Source organism: Theropithecus gelada, chromosome 11, assembly GCF_003255815.1.
Source record: "Theropithecus gelada isolate Dixy chromosome 11, Tgel_1.0, whole genome shotgun sequence".
Classification (NCBI taxonomy): Eukaryota; Metazoa; Chordata; class Mammalia; order Primates; family Cercopithecidae; genus Theropithecus; species Theropithecus gelada.
In genome coordinates, this window is record NC_037679.1 from 77,101,954 (window position 1) to 77,122,842 (window position 20,889).

General features: G+C 46.6%; 1 protein-coding gene across 6 annotated transcripts; it reads left to right on the top strand.

Moving 5' to 3' along the window:
• The first annotated feature begins 4,009 nt into the window (after window positions 1-4,009).
• On the top strand, window positions 4,010-20,234 carry RFC5 (replication factor C subunit 5). Of its 6 annotated transcripts, none has more exons than XM_025401426.1 (12): window positions 4,010-4,241; window positions 5,328-5,693; window positions 6,712-6,776; window positions 7,269-7,405; window positions 8,550-8,629; window positions 9,933-10,006; window positions 12,515-12,674; window positions 13,405-13,486; window positions 14,904-15,033; window positions 15,963-16,040; window positions 17,773-17,827; window positions 19,186-20,234. In XM_025401426.1, coding segments are annotated over exons 2-12 (960 nt in total). In that variant the 5' UTR covers window positions 4,010-4,241; window positions 5,328-5,691; the 3' UTR covers window positions 19,283-20,234. The 6 variants fall into 6 exon arrangements, with proteins under 6 accessions (XP_025257211.1, XP_025257213.1, XP_025257214.1 ...); XM_025401428.1 differs by having other exon boundaries at window positions 5,328-5,453; XM_025401429.1 differs by having other exon boundaries at window positions 5,328-5,453; window positions 15,972-16,040.
• The last annotated feature ends 655 nt before the right edge of the window (window positions 20,235-20,889 follow it).

Below are 20,889 nucleotides of genomic sequence, written 5' to 3' on the forward strand. Positions count from 1 at the left end.
TATGACTCTCAAACCTGAGCACTTCAGAATCCCCTCAAGGGCTTGTCACAACACAGATGGCTGGGCCCCACCTGCAAAGTTTAAGATTTCCTGGGTTTGAGGTGGAGGGAAGAATAATTAGGATGTCTAACAAGTTCCCAGGAGCTGCTGTTGATGCTGTTGTTCCAGCATGGGCTATATAGAATCAGACTATATTAGCAAGATCCAGTTCTGCCCCTTACAAATGAGAACCTAAGCAAGGTACCTAACATATCTACAGAATGGGGCCAATGATAGTAACTTGGGCTTCTTGCAACAATTGAGTGATCATAATAAATGTAAAGTGCTCAGAACAGTGTCTCAGCCATAGTAACTGCCTAATGGATATGAGTCATTTTCATTCATTCATTCATTCATCAAACAGTTATGAATTGAGTACTTCCTTTGAGCCAGGTAATGTTTCAGGCACCAGAAGTACAGTGGTGAGTAAGTCAAAGGTTCTCCTCTCAATGAGCTTACATTCCACTGGGAAGGCATACAATAGATGACTTTGCAACATATGATCTAATGTCAACACAGGATAACTCTACATTCCAAGTTAATGCAACAGCAGATGCACACAGAGTTTTATGATAAGTTGTTCTGGTCTTGTTTGAATCTTCCAGCTCAAAGAGGTGGCAGCATCATGCTTCTAATGCAAAGGTCCTTAGAAGGATGGCTCTTACCATGAATGGCTCGTACCATGATGATAAGGATGGCTCTAACCATCAGTAAGGGCAGGTTATGGCATAGTTCCACTAGCCAGTCCTTTGGGTTTTGTTTGAGAGGACAAATTTGAAACCAGAACAGTTTGGGTGGAGAGTGTTAGGAGGGAAGGGAAGAGTAGGGTGGCAATGTGTTGGATGCTGCACATTTGTTCTTTCATTTAATCCTTGCAACCATCCTTGAGTAAATATTACTGGATAAGGAGAGAAGCAACCTGCCCAAGGCTAAGTGGAAAAAGTGGCATCTCACCCCAAGGGTACCTAATGTTTGGCAAGGAGCAGAACCACTGAAGGGAGAACAAATCATGAACAAAGAGAGAAGGATCCAGAGTCCACATGGCCATCTTCAAAAGTTTGCCCTTGCCTTGCAACTTAAATTGCCTTTCTCGTGAGAACCAAAACATTTCAACGCACCATTTTCCTGGCATGTAGGAATGCTTTGGTCTACATGTTCACTGCACTGATTCTAACGGTTCTTTAGCCTTTATAATTCTTTTCATTCTCCTGGAACACTTGAGGATTCAGGGACTTACTTAGTTTTCTCTCCATAGGCTGTGTAAAGATTTTTAGAGTTGAACTGATTCGAGGCAGGTCTTCTGACACCCAAAGCAATGCTTTCTTGATGACTTCTCCTTTAGTTTCAAAAGCCACTGTATTAGTCCATTTTCACACTGCTATAAAGAAATACCCGAGACTGGGTAATTTATAAAGGAAAAAGATTTAATTGACTCACAGTTCCACATGACCGGGGAGGCCTCAGGAAACTTACAATCATGCTGGAAGGCGAAGGGGAAGCAGGCACCTTCTTCACAAGGAGGCAGGAGAGAGAAGAAAGAGCGAAGCAGGAAAAGCTCTTCATCAGACCATCAGATCTCGTGAAAACTCACTATCACAAGAACAGCATGGGGGAAACCACCCCCATGATCCACTCACCTCCCTCCCTCGACACCTGGGGATTACAATTCAAGATGAGATTTGGGTGGAGAAACAGAGCCAAACCATATCAGCCACCCTTTAGGATTTTAAAACCCCAGTGTAAAGCCTGCCTCTCAGTAATTAGATCATTGGTGAGGAGGGTACAGCACCATTTATTTCTTTAGTAATCGCTCATAATTTTGCTTAGTTATCGTATCAGTTGTTTTCTAAAATTGTATCAGCTGTTTTCCTTTATACACCCATCACTTGTATTTTATGCCTTTTAACAAACAGGAGTGGGCTGGGTGTGGTGGCTCACGCCAATAATCCCAGCACTTTAGGAGGTCCAAGGCAGGCAGATCACCTGAGCCTGGGAGTTAGAGACTGTAGTGAGCCATGATCATGCCACTGTACTCCAGCCTGGGTGACAGAGTGAGACCTTCTCTCAAAAACAAAACAAAACTGTAGGAGTGTTCAGAGACCCCAGAATTTGGCAATACATGACAAATATTTAATGTGTTTCTGTGACTTTAATTCAGAAGCATCTATATCTCACCTCAGCATGTGTCAGCAAGTTAATTGTAAACGAGCTGATTTTTAGCTTTAGTATTAAAAAAAAAACAAAAAACTTGTTAATCACTTATGATTCCTTTCCTGGAGATAAAAATGAATAAAACCAGTTTTATCTTAAAAGAAAGAAAGAAAATTTTTTAAATTACATGCTAATGATCTAAGCCCCCAGTGTTAAAGTTTCCTGGGAGAAAGCAGAGTAGGGGCTCTGTCACATCACAAGCCCTAGCTGATCCCCTTCTTCGAGGTCCCCAGGCAGGGGCTAGGGTGAAGCCGTAACTGCCATCATATACTTGCCACTGTCCCTCTGCTGTGTTCCTGAAGCAGGTGACAGTGATGTAATCCAATGCAAGGAGTACTGCTACCTCCTAATCAGAACACTGCTGACCCCAGGCCAGCCTCAAAAATCCTCCCAGGATTTTTGTCTTCCTCATCATGTTAAAAGAAAAAAAAAAAAAGCCGGGTGCGGTGGCTCACACCTGTAATCCCAGCACTTTGGGAGGCCGAGGTGGGTGGATCATGAGGTCAGGAGATTGAGACCATACTGGCTAACATGGTGAAAACCCGTCTCTACTAAAAATACAAAAAATGAGCTGTGCATGGTGGTGGGCACCTGTAGTCCCAGCTCCTTGGGAGGCTGAGGCAGGAGAATGGTGTGAACCCGGGAGGCAGAGGTTTCAGTGAGCCGAGATCGCCGCTGTACTCCAGCCTGGGCAACTGAGCGAGATTCCGTCTCAAAAAAAAAAAAAAAAAAGACTTCAGTATGGATGCTTTGCATGCCCATTGCTGGAAAATACAGACCAGGCCAGGCATGGTGGCTCACGCCTGTAATCCCAGCACTTTGGGAGGCTGAGACGGGTGGATCACTTGAGGTCAGGAGTTCGAAACCAGCCTGTCCAACATGGTGAAATCCCGTCTCTACTAAAAATACAAAAATTAGCCAGGCGTGGTGGCACGCACCTGTAATCCCAGCTACTCCGGAGGCTGAGGCAGAGAATCGCTTGAACCTGGGAGGCAGAGGTTGCAGTGAGTCAAGATCGTGTCACTGCACTCCAGCTTGCGTGACAAAGCGAGACTCCAAAAAAAGAAAAGAAAATACAGACCGATAAAAAAGAAGAAAATAAAAGCGATCTAGAATTCTCCTCGCTTCAGGAAAAAAACTAAAATGTTGATATCGATTCTCCTCAGTATCTCAGATCACAGAGACCCTGTCCTCTGTGTTCATGAACTAGATCCTTCCAGCGACACAGATTAACCCAACTGGAAGTTTCTGTTTGTTTTTCTCTGGAGATGTTTTCTGGAGGTTGGCTCTCCAAATTTTGTTGGGTGAGGGACATGGATTCCGGAGACAGGTAGGTTGCAGTTGTGTTTGTTTGGGGTTGTTTTCGTTTCCAAACATTCACTTCCCAGCTTTGAGGCCGAGAGGTATCGCGAGCCTTTTTTCACAAGGGCGTCTATATTCAAGACCCAACCGTGTTACTCCGGGCTGTTTTTTACTTAGATTCTTTTTTTTTTTTTTTTTTTTTAGCCCCGGCAGCTTTTGTTCCTTTGAACGTAAGTGTTTGAAGCTTGGCGATGGAGGAATTGGCTTTGGCCGTGCGATCTTAATATGTAATGATGACTGGGGCTGCAGGGGGCCCTGCCTCTCCCGCTTGCCTGCTCTGAAAGCGCCTGGGTATCTAAGAGCTCAGAGCAGGCTGGAGGGGCGGAGCTTGGAGGAAGGCTGGCGGCCCGCGCCTCCCGGTAACCTAGCAACCGGCGCCCTAGCAACGCGAGGGGGCGGGACCGAGGGAGGAAGTCGGAAACTGGTGGCTACGGCTCGCGAGAGTTGCTTTTGCGCGCGAACTCTAAGTGCCAGGGTCTCAGGGCCGGGTCGCGGCTGGTCACTGGGCAGGCGCTTGGGTGACGCGACGATCTCAGCTGATCTGGTCACCTTCGTCTCCCCGCCATGGAGACCTCAGCGCTCAAGCAGCAGGAGCTGCCTGCGGCGGCCAAGATCAGGAACCTGCCCTGGTAGGAAGAGGCCGAGCGGCGGCTGTGGGCAGAGGGGGCCGGGCGGCCGCGCGGGGAGGAGGTGGCTGGAGTGGGCAGGTGATCGGACCCCAACCCGACCTCTTCCCGTCTCCCCCGGGCCTGCAGCCGGGACCGAGCCGCAAAGGTTTTCTCCGACACCCCCCAGCTCCCCAGACTCGTCCGTCTGTTTAGGACTTTTGCCAGCTGTCACCCTTTGACGCCCAGCTCCATTTGCCGAAGAAGAAGTCGGCTTTCGCACCTGGTGACAGCACAGGGATTCGATTCCGCGTCTCCTGACACCTGCAATGGCCTCCATGCCAAAGTGCCCTCTTCCCACTCTTCAAAACCTGCGATGTGACTACTGGTCACATTTTAAACTAGTAATAAGGCTCCCTGGTCAACTTTTATTGGATGGCATATTATTAGATTAGCAGACGCCCTGTTAGATGTTCGATCCTTACAAAGACTGTAAGAGGTAGGCACCGCTTCAAATTTTACACAGGAGGAAACTGCATTTTAGAAGGGTTAAATGACTTCCTTATGGTCCAAGGCTAAAAAATTGGCTTGGAGGTGAATCTAGGAAGTCTGAATTCAGAGCTTGTACCCTTAACCATCCTACTTCAACAACTGTGTTCTAGCAATGCTTTCAAGACTTTTAAGCAATTTGGCTTGGCTTCGAAAAGCTCCAAGTTGTCATTGTCTAGTAACTAGTTCAAAAAAATTTGTTTTTTTGAGACGGAGTCTCCCTCTGTTGCTGGAGTGCAGTGGCGCGATCCCAGCTCACTGCAACCTCCGCCTCCTGGATTCAAGCAGTTCCCTACCTCAGCCTCCTGAGTAGCTGGGATTACAGAAGCCTGCCACCACGCCCGGCTAATTTTTGTATTTTTAGTAGAGACGAGGTTTCACCGTATTGTCCAGGCTGGTCTTGAACTCCAGACCTCGTGATCCACCCGCCTCGGCCTCCCAAAGTGCTGGGATTACAGGCTTGAGCCACCATGGCCGGCCAATTTGTTTTTATTGTGGTTAAAAAAACCCAGAAGATTGACAGTTGTAACTATTTCATGTATTTACATATTTTTTTTTTAGAGACAGGGTCTTGCTCTGTCGCCCAGGCTGGAGTGCAGTGGCGTGATCACAGCTCAGTGTCACCTCAAACATTGGGGTTCAAGCCATTCTCCTGCCTCAGCCTCCAAAAAACTGGGACTTTTGGAGGCGAGCTACCAAGCCCATCCTGTAACCATTTTAAAATGTACAATTCAGCGGCATTAAGTACATTCAGAATGCAGTGGACTGTTGTGGAGTCTTCCCACTACCTAGTTCCAAAATTTCATCACCCCAAATAGAAATCCTGTGCCCATTGACAGTTACTCCCCATTCTCCCCTTCCTCTAGCCCCTGGCAACCACTAATCTACTTTCTGTCTCTATGGATTTGCCTATTCTGGACATTTCATGTAAGTGGAATCCTACACTATGTGGCCTTTTGTGTCTGGTTTCTTTCACTCAGCATCATGTTTTCAAGGTTCATGCATGTTGCTGCTTGTATCAGTAGTTCATTTCTTGTTATGGCTGAATCATATTCCATTGTGTGGACAGAAGAGGTTTTACCTATCCATTCTTCTGTTGAAGGCTATTTGGGTAGGAGTTCAGTTTCAAATGCACTTTGAAATAGTAGGTGCCCATCAGGTTGAGATTATAGACAAACAGCTGGAAAGATGAAATTAGAACAGAGTTCATCCTCGACACTATTGACATTTTGGGCAAGATACTCTGGGTGGGTTTGGGGGAGCTGTCCTGTGCACTGTAGCATGTTTAACAGCATTCCTAGAGATTACACACTAAGTGCCATAGGACCCTCCGCTCACCTGTGACAACTAAATATGTTTCCAGATATCACGAGATGTTCCTGGGAGGACAAAATCACCCCTGGTTGAGAACCACTGGTCTGTGTTCAAACTTAAAGTGCTTTGTTTTTCTTGCTTTTTAAATTAGGATATGAAAGGATTCTTTTTTTTTTTTTGATACAGGGTCTCACTCTGTCGCCCAGGCTGGAATGCTGGAGTGCAGTGGTGCAGTCTCGGTTCACTGCAACCTCCGCCTCCCAGGTTCAAGCAGTTCTCCCATCTCAGCCTCCTGAGTAGGTGGGGCTGCATTGGTATGCCACCATACCCAGCTAATTTTTGTATTTTTGGGTATTTTTTATTGAATGGCATATTATTGGGTTAGCAGACGCCCTGTTAGATGTTCGATCTTTACAAAGACCCTAGGAGGTGGCCATAGAGACAGGGTTTTTTCATGTTGGTCGGTCTGGTTGGTCTTGAACTCCTGACCCCAAATGATCCACCCGCCTCGGCCTCCCAAAGTGGTGGGATTACAGGTGTGAGCCACTGTGCCTGACCTGCAAGGATTCTTTTACACATAAAATATTCTTGCATGTATATATGTCATAATACATACTAAATTGTATTTCAGGGTTGAAAAATACCGGCCACAGACCCTGAATGATCTCATTTCTCATCAGGACATTCTGAGTACCAGTAAGTATCCATGTGTCAGTTGCTCTTGTCCTGGTTGAGGGACCTGTGTGAATTTCTTGGTGATGTCTCTCCTAAGTAATAACTTCAAAGAATCTGATTGAGCTTTGTAGAATGTGGCTTTAAGATCATTCATTCATCTTCTTCAGATAGCTGCAGTCTAGTGGGTAAGTCACAAACATGAGCATAAAATTGCAACTCAGTGGAGTAAAAATAGCGTTACAGCGAATCATTTAAGTTCACAGATGTTGTCAGCACCCAGAAAGGTGCCTGTAACACAGTAGGCCCTCAATAAATACTTGCTGGCTGGCTGCACTATTGAGTGAATTCCAGTTGCCCCAGGAACGCAGAGACAAGGCCCCTACATCAAGTTGCATCTGCCTCTGATTTGGACATTGCATTCGGTTGAAGAGCTTTCAGCCCAACTCAGGGGCCCAGGGTGAATGAGGCAGCTCCCAAAGACTGATGGTGCCCTTTTTCCTTCCTGATCCTCAGTTCAGAAGTTTATCAGTGAAGACCGACTGCCACACTTGCTTCTCTATGGTCCCCCTGGGACAGGCAAGACATCTACCATCCTAGCCTGTGCGAAACAGCTGTATAAAGACAAAGAATTTGGCTCCATGGTCTTGGAGGTAAATACAATTGTTCTTACTCTACAAATAACTTAGGACTCCAGTCTCTGAATTTCAGTTCTGCTGGCTTTATTTTACTTTAAAAGTAAGTTGCCCCACGGACAGTTAGGAAAGAAGTAAATTCGACATAAGATACTTTAATTCCCTTTTTCCTATAATGGTCATTTTAGTCTGGATTAGTGTTGGTCAGCTAGAGGGCAGTTGTAGGGCTAGGCACCTTTTTCTTTGCTGTTGCCAACTTCTACCCAAACCCTCCTTTATGGTTATTTGGTTGCTGCCTGTCTGCCATGGCCCCTCCGGATCAATTCTCCACGTCTCTCCACCCTATTCCTGCCTGGAAGGCTGAGCTCTACTGACTATAAGCTTACTTACCCTCTGGCTCCTGGTTGGGTTTGGCCAATAGAGGCCTTGGCAGGGGTAGGGGAAGGAAGTGAGTGATGCCGGGACCTTCCCTGAGGGCTGACAGGCTGGCAGCATGGCCCATCTGTAGGGTACATCTCACAGGTGGGGTACCTTTCCTGCAGCCCTCTCCAGGTGCCTACAGCCACTCCCTTCACTAACCCCTTCAGGCTTAAGGGTCACGGGTATTGCATAGCCCCATGGTTTTCCTATATCGCACCTTTAAAAAGATCTCCTTGTTTAATTCTCTTCAAATTGCTGCGTTTGAGTATGCCATCTGTATATTGCTGCGACCTTGACTAACATACTTAGATTCAAAAATGTGAATATTGTCTATTGCAAGAAAAGTTTAATTTACTTTTTAGACACGGGTCTCAGAACTTTGCTGCTACTAATGTCCTTATGTCAGTTTATTAAGAACTTGGTAACCTTGGGATTGTGGTAGCTGAAATTTGTATCATTCTGCTCATACCGGAGGTGCTATTCAGTGTAACCATACCAGTTAATTATTTCTCCAGCTTATGTCAGTCATTGTCCTCAAACGTTGGGGTAATATAGCCATCTTTATTGATTTAGTGAGTTTTGTGTAAAACTGATTTTTTATTTTGTGATGATCTCTTAGCCATCATTAGACATAGAAAGCTAACCTGCTGAGCTGGACTGATAAGGAGATACATTAAAACCAAGAACTCACAGATAGCATAGCAACATGCTTTTTGTTTTGGCTTCTGTCTTCCACGTTTAGCTGAACGCTTCAGATGACCGAGGAATAGACATCGTTCGAGGACCAATCCTGAGCTTTGCTAGCACAAGGACAATATTTAAGTAAGAATTATTTGTGTAATTTCGCTCCCTTGATTTTGATTAGTAAGATGACATGGCTTAATTTTTTAATCCTCTCCTTAGCCAGTTTATATGGGTTGAAAAAAAATACTGACTTTGTCCAAAGCAACCATGGAAAAGAGATAAAGGAGAGGATGGTAGTAAGAAGTATTATAATGCAACTGCTAAAATAAAATGTTGTCTACACTTGTATTAGCAAGTTCTTTTTTTTTTTTTTCCCCCTTTTTTTTTGGAGACAGGATCGCCCTCTATGGTACAGGCTGGAGTGCAGTAGCATGATCTCGGCTCACTGCAACCTCCACCTCCTGGGTTCAAGCGATCCTCTAGCCTCAACCTCCTGAGTAGCTGGGACTACAGTCGTGAGCCATCACGCCCAACTAATTTTTGTATTTTTTAGTAGACATGGGGTTTTGCCATGTTGCGTTGGCTGGTCTCGAACTCCTGAGCTCAAGCAATTTGCCTGCTGCAGCCTCCCTGAGTGCTGGGATTACAGACGTGAGCCCAGCCTGTATTACCAAGTTCTTTAGGGAAGCATTCTTCATTTTTAGTTCCTGAGAACTGGTTAGATTACCCTAAGCCTGGATGAGCTAGTTTGAATTTTAAAATAAATTGAGATCAGGAAAGACAACTAGGATGGTGGCTAAAAAAAAAGAAAGAAAGAAAAAGGGTGAGGGCCAGGCACAGTGGCTCACACCTGTAATCCTAGCACTTTGGGAGGTCTAGGCAGGTGGATCACCTGAGGTCAAGAGTTCAAGACTAGTGTGGCCAACATATGAAACCTCGTCTCTACTAAAAATACAAAAATTATCTGGGCATGGTGGTGGGCGCCCGTAATCCCAGCCACTCGGGAGGCTGAGGCAGGAGAATTGCTTGAACCTGGGAGGCAGAGGTTGCAGTGAGCCGAGATTGTGGCACTACACTCCAACCTGGGCAACAGAGCAAAAACTTCGTCTCAAAAAAAGCAAAAGGGTGAGAGACTCTGGTGTGAGTGAGGGAGATGGGGAAAGCAGTAGCATGGTAGGGTGGTATGTGGAGGAAAGTGAAGATGCCAGAGGACACAGCGCATAGAAGTAGAGAAGTCAGTCCTCCATTCCCACCAAGTGTTGAAGGAGTGATGGGGCATTTCCTCTCTGAGTGACCAAAGATGTCTGTCTTGGCCAAAGTTCTAGAAGAAATAGCCTTTCCGAGACACGACCCGATGGCACAAATGGGAAGATGTAGGTTTGAGCCCAGATGTTGAGGTGAGATTGAAGAAATCTTTAGACAGCACCATTTGTTTTTCTAGGAAAGGCTTTAAGCTAGTGATCTTGGATGAAGCAGACGCCATGACTCAGGACGCCCAGAATGCCTTGAGAAGAGGTAAGCAGAGGCACTGTGGAGTGTGTGGGCTGGCGCGCGCGCTAGAAGGAGAATTAGGAACTTTGTGTTTGTTGCTGTTGTTATTGTTTTTTTTTTTGGGGGGAGGGGATGGTTTTGAGTCAGTCTTGCTCTGTCGCCAAGGCTGGAGTGCAGTGGCGTGATCTCGGCTCACTGCAGCCTCTGCCTCCTGCGTTCAAGCGACTCTCCGACCTCAGCCTCTCAAGTAACTGGGATTACAGGCATGCACCACCACAGCCGGCTGATTTTTATATTTTTAGGAGAGATGGGATTTCACCATGTTGGCCAGGCTGGTCTCGAACTCCTGACCTTGGGTGATCCGCCCACCTCGGCCTCCCAAAGTGCTGGGATTACAGGAGAATGAGGAACTTTGGACATGAGATATGGCATGACTTGTTTTCAGTTTTCATCTTCTGGCCCAGAGAAATCTCTATGCCTTTCTGTGTGTCTCCCATCTGATGATACAGGCAAGATACCTCTGCAGTGGGACCTTCCCCTTCAGCAGCCTAAGGACTAAGCCCTGCGGGGACTTTTAAGTCTGGCCAGTCACTGGTGTTCAACCTCCTTTGACACTGGGTTCAATTTCAGGGTTGAGAATTCATATCTTTCCATGGGATGGGGTGTGGAAAATCTTTCATCCCTAAACTATCGGATAGTCCTTTCTGCTAATAGTACCCTTTCCTTTCTGCTAATGGTACCCTTTGAACCACAATAGCTAGGAGAAGAATATCTGAAGTTGAGGTGCTCGGAGAGCTGACATTACTTCACTGCTTGCCAAGTGAATGATTTGGCGGGGGGAGGGAGAGCACCCTGCGATTTGTCTGTCTTCGGGGGCCCAGTGCAGTTCTTTTCCCTTAAAGGACACTTGTCATCTCTCATTAAGATTCCAAGTGAATCAGCTTTGAGAGAAGAACGATCTTTAGGAGTTTGTGGGGAGGGAGTAGATGGCAGCACATGTTTAAGGAAAGGACGGGGGAAGGTGGGGGGAAGAGGAGCGGGTGAGGAGGAGAAGGGGGAGGAGAAAGGGAGGAGGAGGGTAGGGGGAGGTGGAGGAGAAGGGTAGGGGCAGGTGGAGGAGGAGAGGAGGGGGTGGAGGAGGAGAGGAGGGGGAGGAGAAGGAGGACGAGGCAGAGGAGGAGGAGGTTGAGGAGGACAGTGAGAATCTCTCTGGTCCTAGAAGCTTGGCAGCCTTTCTTCGGCATCTTGTTCTGCCGAGTGACTGTCATTCTGGGCAGATCCCCATGTAAGAACATTGGGTACCTACAGAATGGAACTGGTGTCATAAGCAACTCTTTGTTCGGGTTATTGCTCCCTTGAGTGCTCTGAGGCCTCCAGACAGTCTCCATGGAAAAGTCTGCAAAAAGCCGTCCCCCTCCCTGCCCATAGAAGGTGAAGAATCATCAACCTGCCAAATACAATTTTATGTAAAAGGACAAGAAGAGGTCTCATAATCTTAATGGGATTACATGGCAAAAGTGCCAGAATCATGGTAAATGGTAAAAAGGAAGCATTTTGTAAAATTCCACGGAGGCATGTTTACCAGTTTGTGAAAGAGGAGTGGCTAGGCTGGGTGCGGTGGCTCATGCCTGTAATCCCAGCACTTTGGGAGGCTGAGGAGGGCAGAGCACTTGAGGTCAGGAGTTTGAGACCAGCCTGGCTAACATGATGAAACTCTGTCTCTACTAAAAATACAAAAATTGGCCTGGCGCAGTGACTCATGCCTGTAATCCCAGCACTTTGGGAGGCCGAGGCGGGCGAATCATAAGGTCAGGAGATCGAGACCATCCTGGCTAACATGGTGAAACCCTGTCTCTACTAAAAATATAAAAAATTAGCTGGCGTGGTGGCACGTGCCTGTGGTCCCAGCAACTCGGGAGGCTGAGGCAGGAGAATCGCTTGAACCCGGGAGGCAGTGGTTGCAGTGAGCCAAGATCACGCCATTGCACTCCAGCCTGGGTGACAGAGCGAGACTCTGTTTCCAAAAAAAAAAAAAGAGGAGTGACTAATCTCTGATCTGAAGAGGACAGAGCTGCCCTGTCTTGTTGCCGGCTGCATCTTCATTTGTTTACATTCTTTCTTTTTTGAGACAGAGTCTCACTCTGTTGCCCACGCTGGAGAGCAGTGGAATGATTTTGGGTCACTGCAACCTGCACCTCCTGGATTCTAGCAATTCTCCTGCCTCAGCCTCCCAAGTAGCTGGGATTACAGGCACGTGCCACCACACCTGGCTAAATTTTGTATTTTCAGTAGAGGTTTTGCCATGTTGGCCAGGCTGGTCTCGAACTCCTGACCTCAAGTGATCCTCCCGCCTCAGCCTCCCAAAGTGCTGGGATTACAGACGTGAGCCACCGCGGCCGGCCAACATCCTCACTTGTTTGCAGTCTTGAATCTTTTCCTATACCCTTGTGACAACAGAAAAATTCAAGTTTTCTGGACTCTGAAAAATCAGAATGGACTTTGACATGAGGTGGTTTTATTTTCTCTTACCAGTAATCGAGAAATTCACAGAGAATACCAGATTCTGCCTCATCTGTAACTATCTGTCAAAGATCATCCCTGCCTTGCAGTCCCGCTGCACGAGGTTTCGGTTCGGTCCCCTGACTCCTGAACTCATGGTTCCCCGCCTGGAACATGTCGTGGAAGAAGAGAAGTGAGTATTTTGCGGGTCTTTGGGGATGCAGTGCAGTAGAAACAGGCTTGTGGGATGACTGATGGTTCGTATGTAGAGGAGAGGAGGTTGGAAAACGACTTTGCAGAGTGCCTAGCACAGGGGAGGCACTGGGGAGCGTCTACTGCTATCATTTTCTCTGCTGTCTCAAGGCCATTCCTCATAAAAGTCTTTTGGTACTTCATTTTTCTTGATTCCGTCCTCCTCCCCTGGAAGCTGCCCAATTTCCTCCTACTCTTGTTTGTCATTGGAAACTGCAGGCTGCTGAGTCCCTTCTGCAAAGATGCTTCCAGCCTTTTTAGACTAGAAGGGAAGGTTCTGAGACATCACATTCTGTGTAATCAGATGCCAAACAAGTAGCCGACCTGAGCAGCTGCTTGTTGTAAAGGAGGAGTTTGGGCTGCGTGATCATGGCTTGTGCCAGGCCTCCGCTCCCCAGAGAGCAGAATTCAAGGCGACTGGCTCCATGGGAGAATGCTTGTTCCTAAATGCAGGCTGTTCTCGTTTTGGTCGGCTGTGAGTACGAATGTGAAGCCCAGGTCCCTAAAAACCAGAGTGAATTCTAGATCAGATAGATCACGAGATTATTAACTCTGTTCCTCTCTTTCCTTCATTCCTTTAAAGCCTTAATCATTCCAGACCATCTTGTTCCTTTGGTGAATGCTGGTGCTCTCAGGGGACCTCATAAATCCCTTCTGCTTATTTCTTTCAGAGTTGATATAAGTGAAGATGGAATGAAAGCACTAGTCACTCTTTCCAGCGGAGACATGCGCAGGGCTCTGAACATTTTGCAGGTATGGTCTCAGCAAATCCTTTTGTTTTTGAGACAGAGTCTTGCTCTGTCGCCCAGGCTGGAGTGTAGCAGCGCAATCTCAGCTCAGTGCAACCTCCGCTTCCTGGGTTCAAGCGAATCTCCTGCCTCCTGAGCAGCTGGGATTACAGGCGCCCACTACCACGCCCTGCTAATTTTTGTATTTTTAGTAGAGATAGTGTTTCGCGCCCTGCTGATTTTTGTATTTTTAGTAGAGATAGTGTTTCGCCATGCTGGCTAGGCTGGTCTCGAACTCCTGACCTCAAGTGATCCGTCCGCCTCGGCTTCCTAAAGTGCTGGGATTACAGGCGTGAGCCACCGTGCCCGGCCTGGTCCCAGCAAATCCTGAGTCCTTGTTTTGTCATAGTTTTTTAAGAAAGACCTAAGCAAAGGCATGATCAATCTGTACATTTAGAAATCTACAACTGGCCGGGCGCGGTGGCTCAAGCCTGTAATCCCAGCACTTTGGGAGGCCGAGATGGGCGGATCACGAGGTCAGGAGATCGAGACCATCCTGGCTAACACAGTGAAACCCCGTCTCTACTAAGAAATACAAAAAATAGCCGGGCGAGATGGCGGGCGCCTGTAGTCCCAGCTACTCGGGAGGCTGAGGCCGGAGAATGGCGTGAACCCGGGAGGCGGAGCTTGCAGTGAGCTGAGATCCGGCCACTGCACTCCAGCCTGGGCTACAGAGCGAGACTCCGTCTCAAAAAAAGAAAAAAAAAAAAAAAAAAAAAAAAGAAATCTACAACTGGTAAGACCTTGATCTCATAACCTGCTGGATTCCCCCTCCTCACTTTGTATTTTGATTAATTGAAAAAATCACTTGTTGCAGGGCCAGGTATGGTGGCTCACGCCTGTAACCCCAGCACTTAGGGAGGCCAAGGCAGGTGGATCACCTGAGCCCAGGAGCTGGAGACCAGCCTGGGCAACATGGTGAGACTCTGTCTCCACTAAAAAAAACATGAGCCAGGTGTGGTGGTACATGCCTGTAGTCCCATCTACTCAGGAGGCTGAGGCAGGAGGGTGACTTGAGCCTAAGAGGTCGAGGCTGCAGTGAGCCGTGATCATGCCACTGTACTCCAGCCTGGGCAACAGAGCAAGACCCTGTCTCAAAAAACAAAGAGCAAAAGAAAATGTTTTAAAAACAAAAGGAGTCATTTGTTGGCAAAGAAGGCAAAGGGAGAAAAGGATTTGGCACTGGAATAGCCAACAGGCCGTGGCGTCCTCTGATGAGGGGACTCTTCCCGGTGTAGAACGTGTGGGTTCTAACTGCCTTATGCCCATGGAACTTTGCTGCCCACCTGTATTGCTGCCTTGGCAATTGCTTCTTGGCTCCCTGCAGCTTGGTGGCTGCTGTGACAGCCACTGTGATCTCCCCCTTCCCCCTCTCTGCACAGAGCACCAATATGGCCTTTGGGAAGGTGACAGAGGAGACTGTCTACACCTGCACCGGGCACCCGCTCAAGTCAGATATCGCCAACATCCTGGACTGGATGTTGAATCAAGATTTCACCACAGCCTACAGAAGTATCCTTTCTCATAACCTCCTGGCCAACGAGACCTGAAGTTGGCCCCAGGAGTTCAGGCTGCAGCCAGCAGCCACACCTTGCTGGCAAAGCACAACTGGCTGCAGGCGACTCTGGTCAGCTTGTTGTGGGAGGGAGACGTCTGTAGGTGGAGTGCGTACTTGTCTTTAGCACTCCAGAGTTCTCCTTGGGGGGCGCTGACCTTCAAGTCAGGGTAAGGCTTGAAGCAGCTTCACTCTCAGATGGGAGAAAAGCTTAGGCCTTGGCATCGAAGATGCAGTAATTTTCAAGTGGTCAGTGATAGTGATAGCTCTTGTGCTGTGAAATTAAAGGCTGGGAATGGTGATACGAAGCCTTTTTGAAAATGCATTTGGGGCTGGGTGTGGTGGCTCATGCCTGTAATCCCAGCACTTTTGGAGGCTGAGGCAGGTAGATCACTTGAGGTCAGGAGTTCCAGACCAGCCTGGCCAACATGGCGAAACACTGTCTCTACTAAAAATACAGAAATTAGCCGGGTGCGGTGGTGGGTGCCTATAGTTCCAGCTACTCGGGAGGCTGAGGCAGGAGAATTCCTTGAACCCAGGAGGCAGAGGTTGCAGTGAGCTGAGGTCATGCCACTGTACTCCAGCCTGGGCGACAGAGGAAGACTCCATCTCAAAAAAAAAAGAAAGAAAGAAAAAGAAAATGTAGTTGGCTTTATTCTCTACTAGAAGGAGGTACAGCTCTATCTTTCAGAAAGCCCTTACTGAAGATGAAACAAAGAAAAATAAAGAATTGGAGTCCAACACGTGCAGCTTCAAGATGAAAGAGAAACAGTCGTTGGGATTAAAAGTCCTACTTTAAAAAGTCACTTGCCAGGGTTTGGATTCAAAATTCTCTGCAGTATGTTTGTTCTGGAACTTGTTCCCTTTGCCTTAACTGCTCCTCTAGATATTACAGAGTTGAAAACTCTGAAGGGGTTGGCACTGCATGATATCCTGACAGAGATACACTTGTTTGTGCATAGAGGTAACTGACATTAGACCCCAGCTGAGAAGCTGTGGAGAAGGTAGCCTGCTTTGGGATTAAGGATGGTTAGGACAGGAGGCTTCATTCTTGAAGCAAAGAAACTAATGAAGTGTAAATCAGACCCCTTCTTGTTAGCAGTTCTGTCTTGCCACTGTTTAAAATTTTGTTCCAGAGCTGGGTAGGGTGGCTCAAGCCTGTAATCCTAGTACTCTGGGAGGCCGAAGCAGGCAGATCACCTGAGGTCAGGAGTTCAAGACCAGCCTGGGCAACATGGTGAAACCCCATCTCTACTAAAAATATGAAAAATTAGCTGGGCGTGGTGGCACACGCCTGTAATCCCAGCTACTTGGGAGGTTGAGGTGGGAGAATCATTTGAACCTGAGAGGTGGAGGTTGCAGTGAGCCAAGATTTGCCACTGCACTCCAGCCTGGGCAACAGAGCTAGAGTTTGTCTCAAAAAAAAAAAAAACTGTTCCATAAACCCTCTTTTAATATCTAGCACTGCTGGGGAGAGTGAAAACTCCTGGAGGCTAACTTTATTTCCTCTAGGGGTTTGTATGTTATAGCAGTAAGTAGTATATATTAATTCACATTTCTAAAAAAAAAAAAAAAGTCTCTATCTATATCTGTGTATCTATCTAAATATATATTCCCAGAAAAGAAAGAGAAAATATGTAAACATGTAAACCAAAGCAGGCTTAAGGAAAACATCTTAAGTTCCACACTTGCCTGTACCTTCTACACGGAGAACTGGTTCTCAACCTTGGCAGCAGATAGGGGCACTCCAGACAAATTAAGTCAGCTTCTCGGAGGAGAACCAGGCATCCGTATTCTCTAAGCTCCCCAGGTGACTTGTGTAGGCTTTCAGAGAAGCTCTTCCCTCCACAGTGGCCAACTGCGGATGGAGACTTAACTGGGTCAATGAATGTTGGTTCTGCCCAGGCCTTCACAGACCTCTTCCTGGCTGGCCCATGCCATGCCTTCTGCCCAAAGTATGGTTGGCTCAGGCCCTGCTCTGCACCTTGATTGTGGAAGCTGAGCATAAACCAACTTTTAAAAAAATCTGTTGTTTGTGCTTGGTTTTTAAATGGGGACAGGCTGGGTATGATGGCTGACGCCTGTAATCCCAACACTTTGGGAGGTCGAAATGGGCAGATCATTTGAGCCCAGGAGTTCGGGACCAGTCTGGGCAATATGGTGAAACCCCATCTCTACAAAAAATACAAACTAGCCAGGCATGGTGGTGCACATCTGTAGCCTCAGTTACTCAAGAGTCTGAGGTGGAGGATCCCTCAAGCCCAGGAGGTCAAGGCTGCAGTAAGTCATGATCACACCATGCCACAGCACTCCAGCCTGGGCAACAGAGCAAGACCCCCTCTCAAAATAAAGTAAAATACAGAATAAAAACAGCAAGTGGGAACTCAGCATTCAGGTTAACTTGTAGAGCTACCCAGCTGCTAAGAACGGTGTGATCTTTGGTGTTCTCAGGATCACTTTGGTATCTGCTCATTTTCCTTTTTGACTACCCTATAAAGAAGCACAAAATCGAGTGGGTAAAAAGTATGAAACCAGCACCGTTTTTACTCTTAGAGGTGTGGTATCTAGTGAGCAGGCTGAGGCCTCGGGACTAGTTCAGTATTAAGGATTTGATGTTGAAACTCATTTGTCCTCTGTGGGTTTTTTGACAGTAGAGAGTGACAGACCTAACTTGTTTGATTTTGTTTTTCCCTCAGTTGACTTTCCGTCTTCAGTTCGAATACATTTATTGACCAAAATGGCAGACATTGAGTGAGTACTTCTCCCAGTTTTCAGTTTTCATTCTTTTCCTCCTTTTTCTCCCTGTTGTGAGTTCTTTCAACTTTCTTGGTTTCAGTTTTTTTTTTTTTTTTTTCCCTAAATCGTTCACATACAGTAGAATCCAGTCTGGTGATATTGAATGGAATGTGGGGAAGGGTGTGAGCTGCTTAAAGAACATGGGGAAAAACTCACAGGTCAAGTACAGATCAGTTACATATCTGAGATGAAGGCCTTTCCTTGGACCTCACAGGCTCGGCCCACATTGATTCTGAAAATGCCCTTGTTATTTGGGAGGCCTGCTTTGCTTCAACCACCCAGCTGTTATGAAGGCATTCTGGCATACTAAAGCATATTGGGGGGAAAAGTAAACACAAACTCAATTTTCTGCTTTGCCTGGTTCCGTAAACACTGTTATTAGCCCCCAGCGAAGCTGGCAGCTATCATTTAAGTAGACAGCATTGGGTTCAACAGAGACGTCAGCATAGGCCAACTCTAATTTGCGGCATTGGCTTTCACAGGCACAAATTAGGTCACCTCTCTTCATTGCATTGTGAATATGACGATTTTGCTCTCAGTGGCTGGGCATTTAAAAGGTGGCAAGAGGAACTCCAGTGTCCTGCTTTACTGACTAGACCACAGACCCACCAATATATCAGCCAAACTTCCCAGTGAAATGGCTTAATTAAGAGGAAGGAAATCTCCGTTTTGTTTCCCTCTTAATGTATTTTGCCGACAAAATAATCCTTCATGACATAAATTTTGTATATCTGTATAGTTAGGACAAAGTTAAGTTCAGAACACCACTGTTGATACCTAATACTTTATTTCTTTTTTTTGAGACAGAGTCTCGCTCTGTTGCCCAGGCTGGAGTACAGTGATGCAACCTCTGCCTCCCAGGTTCAAGCCATTGTCCTGCCTCAGCCTCCTGAGGAGCTGGGATTACAGGCGTGCACTACCACGCCCGGCTAATTTTTGTTTTTTGTTTGTTTGTTTGTTTTGTAGATGGGGGTTTCACCATGTTGGCCAGGCTGGCCTCAAGTGATTGGCCCGCCTCCCAAAGTGCTGGGATTACAGGTGTGAACCACCGCGCCCGGTCTGATACCTAATAATTTTTAAAATTGAATCTGTCCTTATGAGTTTGAAACATCACATTTATAAATCAATGTGTAGGGCAAAGAAGAAAATGTTAGGGGGACACATACAAGATTGCCGTCCAGGGTAAATTTGTTTTATCACTTCCCATCCCCACTCCTTCAACAGATTTTCAGTCCTAGATCTCTTTTTCCCTTAAGAAAAGGCAGCTGTGTGTGGTGTCTTTTTTCTTACCCTGTGTGTTTGCTTTCTTTTAGGTACAGGCTTTCTGTTGGCACCAATGAGAAGATCCAGCTGAGCTCCCTCATTGCTGCATTTCAAGTCACCAGAGACCTGATTGTTGCAGAGGCCTAGATGCTCCGAGGGCTGTTCACAATTCTCAGGGCTCTGCAGTGACGGAAGAACAGAGGACAGTTCCGGGATGAACTGCAGCCTGGGGTCGTGGGATGAACCAGTCACTCTAAATCTTGGAAAAACTCCTTTCCAGGACAGGATGGGCAGGCATTTTTAAAAGTACCATTTTTGTGGTGGTTTGGAGCAGAGATGTACAAAATAATTTTAATGTATAACTCATACTGCCCATCTTTTATAGGGGAAAAAAATAACCTTTTTTATTTTAAAGTTATAAGGCTTTTACCTGTTAGTTGCTTGGATGACAGGGAATTAGCCTACCCCATTTTGGTCTGGAACAGAAGACTTTCAAATCTAATATGGTCCAAGTGTCTTCCTACTCAAGGTAAACATCATCTCCAAAATTACATTTACGATTCTAATATTTGGCATTGTGTCTTTATCTAATTTAAACAGATGTTAACGAACGTCTGGCCAAAACTATTATACTTTTATAAGATGAGCTGAATTCTCTGACTTTAAAAACTGGTCTATTTACCCTTTGTGGTAGAAGAGTTACCAGCAGGTTCCAAATTGATGTGGATGATAGGAAAAAAATTTTAATTTTAAATATAATACAGAGCCTTAAACTATGCCATTGGGGGGCAGAGGCTGTATAAAACACACTTGTTTTCATGCAGGAGAGGGGCAAGTAAGATTGAGCCTGACTGTAAACCTAGAACTGTGGGAGGGCTGGGACTTTTGTACAAATTTCACATTTACTTTATAGCAATCATGCTGCATTTGTGTTAGTGTGCTTTATAATGAAAGACAAAGCAGCCTGCTGGCTGGCTGTGTTACAAGTGACTCTTCCTTACACAGCTAGAAAGACGCTGACTTTGTCAAACTTGCATTTATATGAAAACCTTCCGTCTCTAGTATCACAGAATAAACTTTCTTTGGATGCTGTTCTTTATATAAGTGTCAAATTCTTAAACTGTCTAACGGAAAAAGTCACTATTCCCTTTATTCGTGGAGGACTCACCTCCTTAAGGACAGTGGCAAAGTTTGAAGCTAAATCTGATGGCCAACTAGGCCTTAAACCACCCAGAGGCTCAGCCTCTGCTGTACCTGGAACTTCAAGATAACCATGAAATGCAAACGTTGGCCAGTTGGTTCCCAGCTCTTCCACTGTACTACTTGTTTTTTTGTTTGTTTTTTTTTTTTTTTGAGACGGAGTCTCGCTCTGCCGCCCAGGCTGGAGTGCAGTGGCCGGATCTCAGCTCACTGCAAGCTCCGCCTCCCGGGTTCGCGCCATTCTCCTGCCTCAGCCTCCCGAGTAGCTGGGACTACAGGCGCCCGCCACTGCGCCCAGCTAGTTTTTTGTATTTTTTAGTAGAGACGGGGTTTCACCGTGTTAGCCAGGATGGTCTCGATCTCCTGACCTCGTGATCCGCCCGTCTCGGCCTCCCAAAGTGCTGGGATTACAGGCTTGAGCCACCGCACCCGGCCTGTACTACTTGTTTTATCTGTTTATTTTTTGAGGCGAGATCATGCTGTGTCATGCAGGCTGGAATACTGTGACACGATCATGGCTCACTACAGCCTCCAAGTCCCAGGCTGGAGCAGTT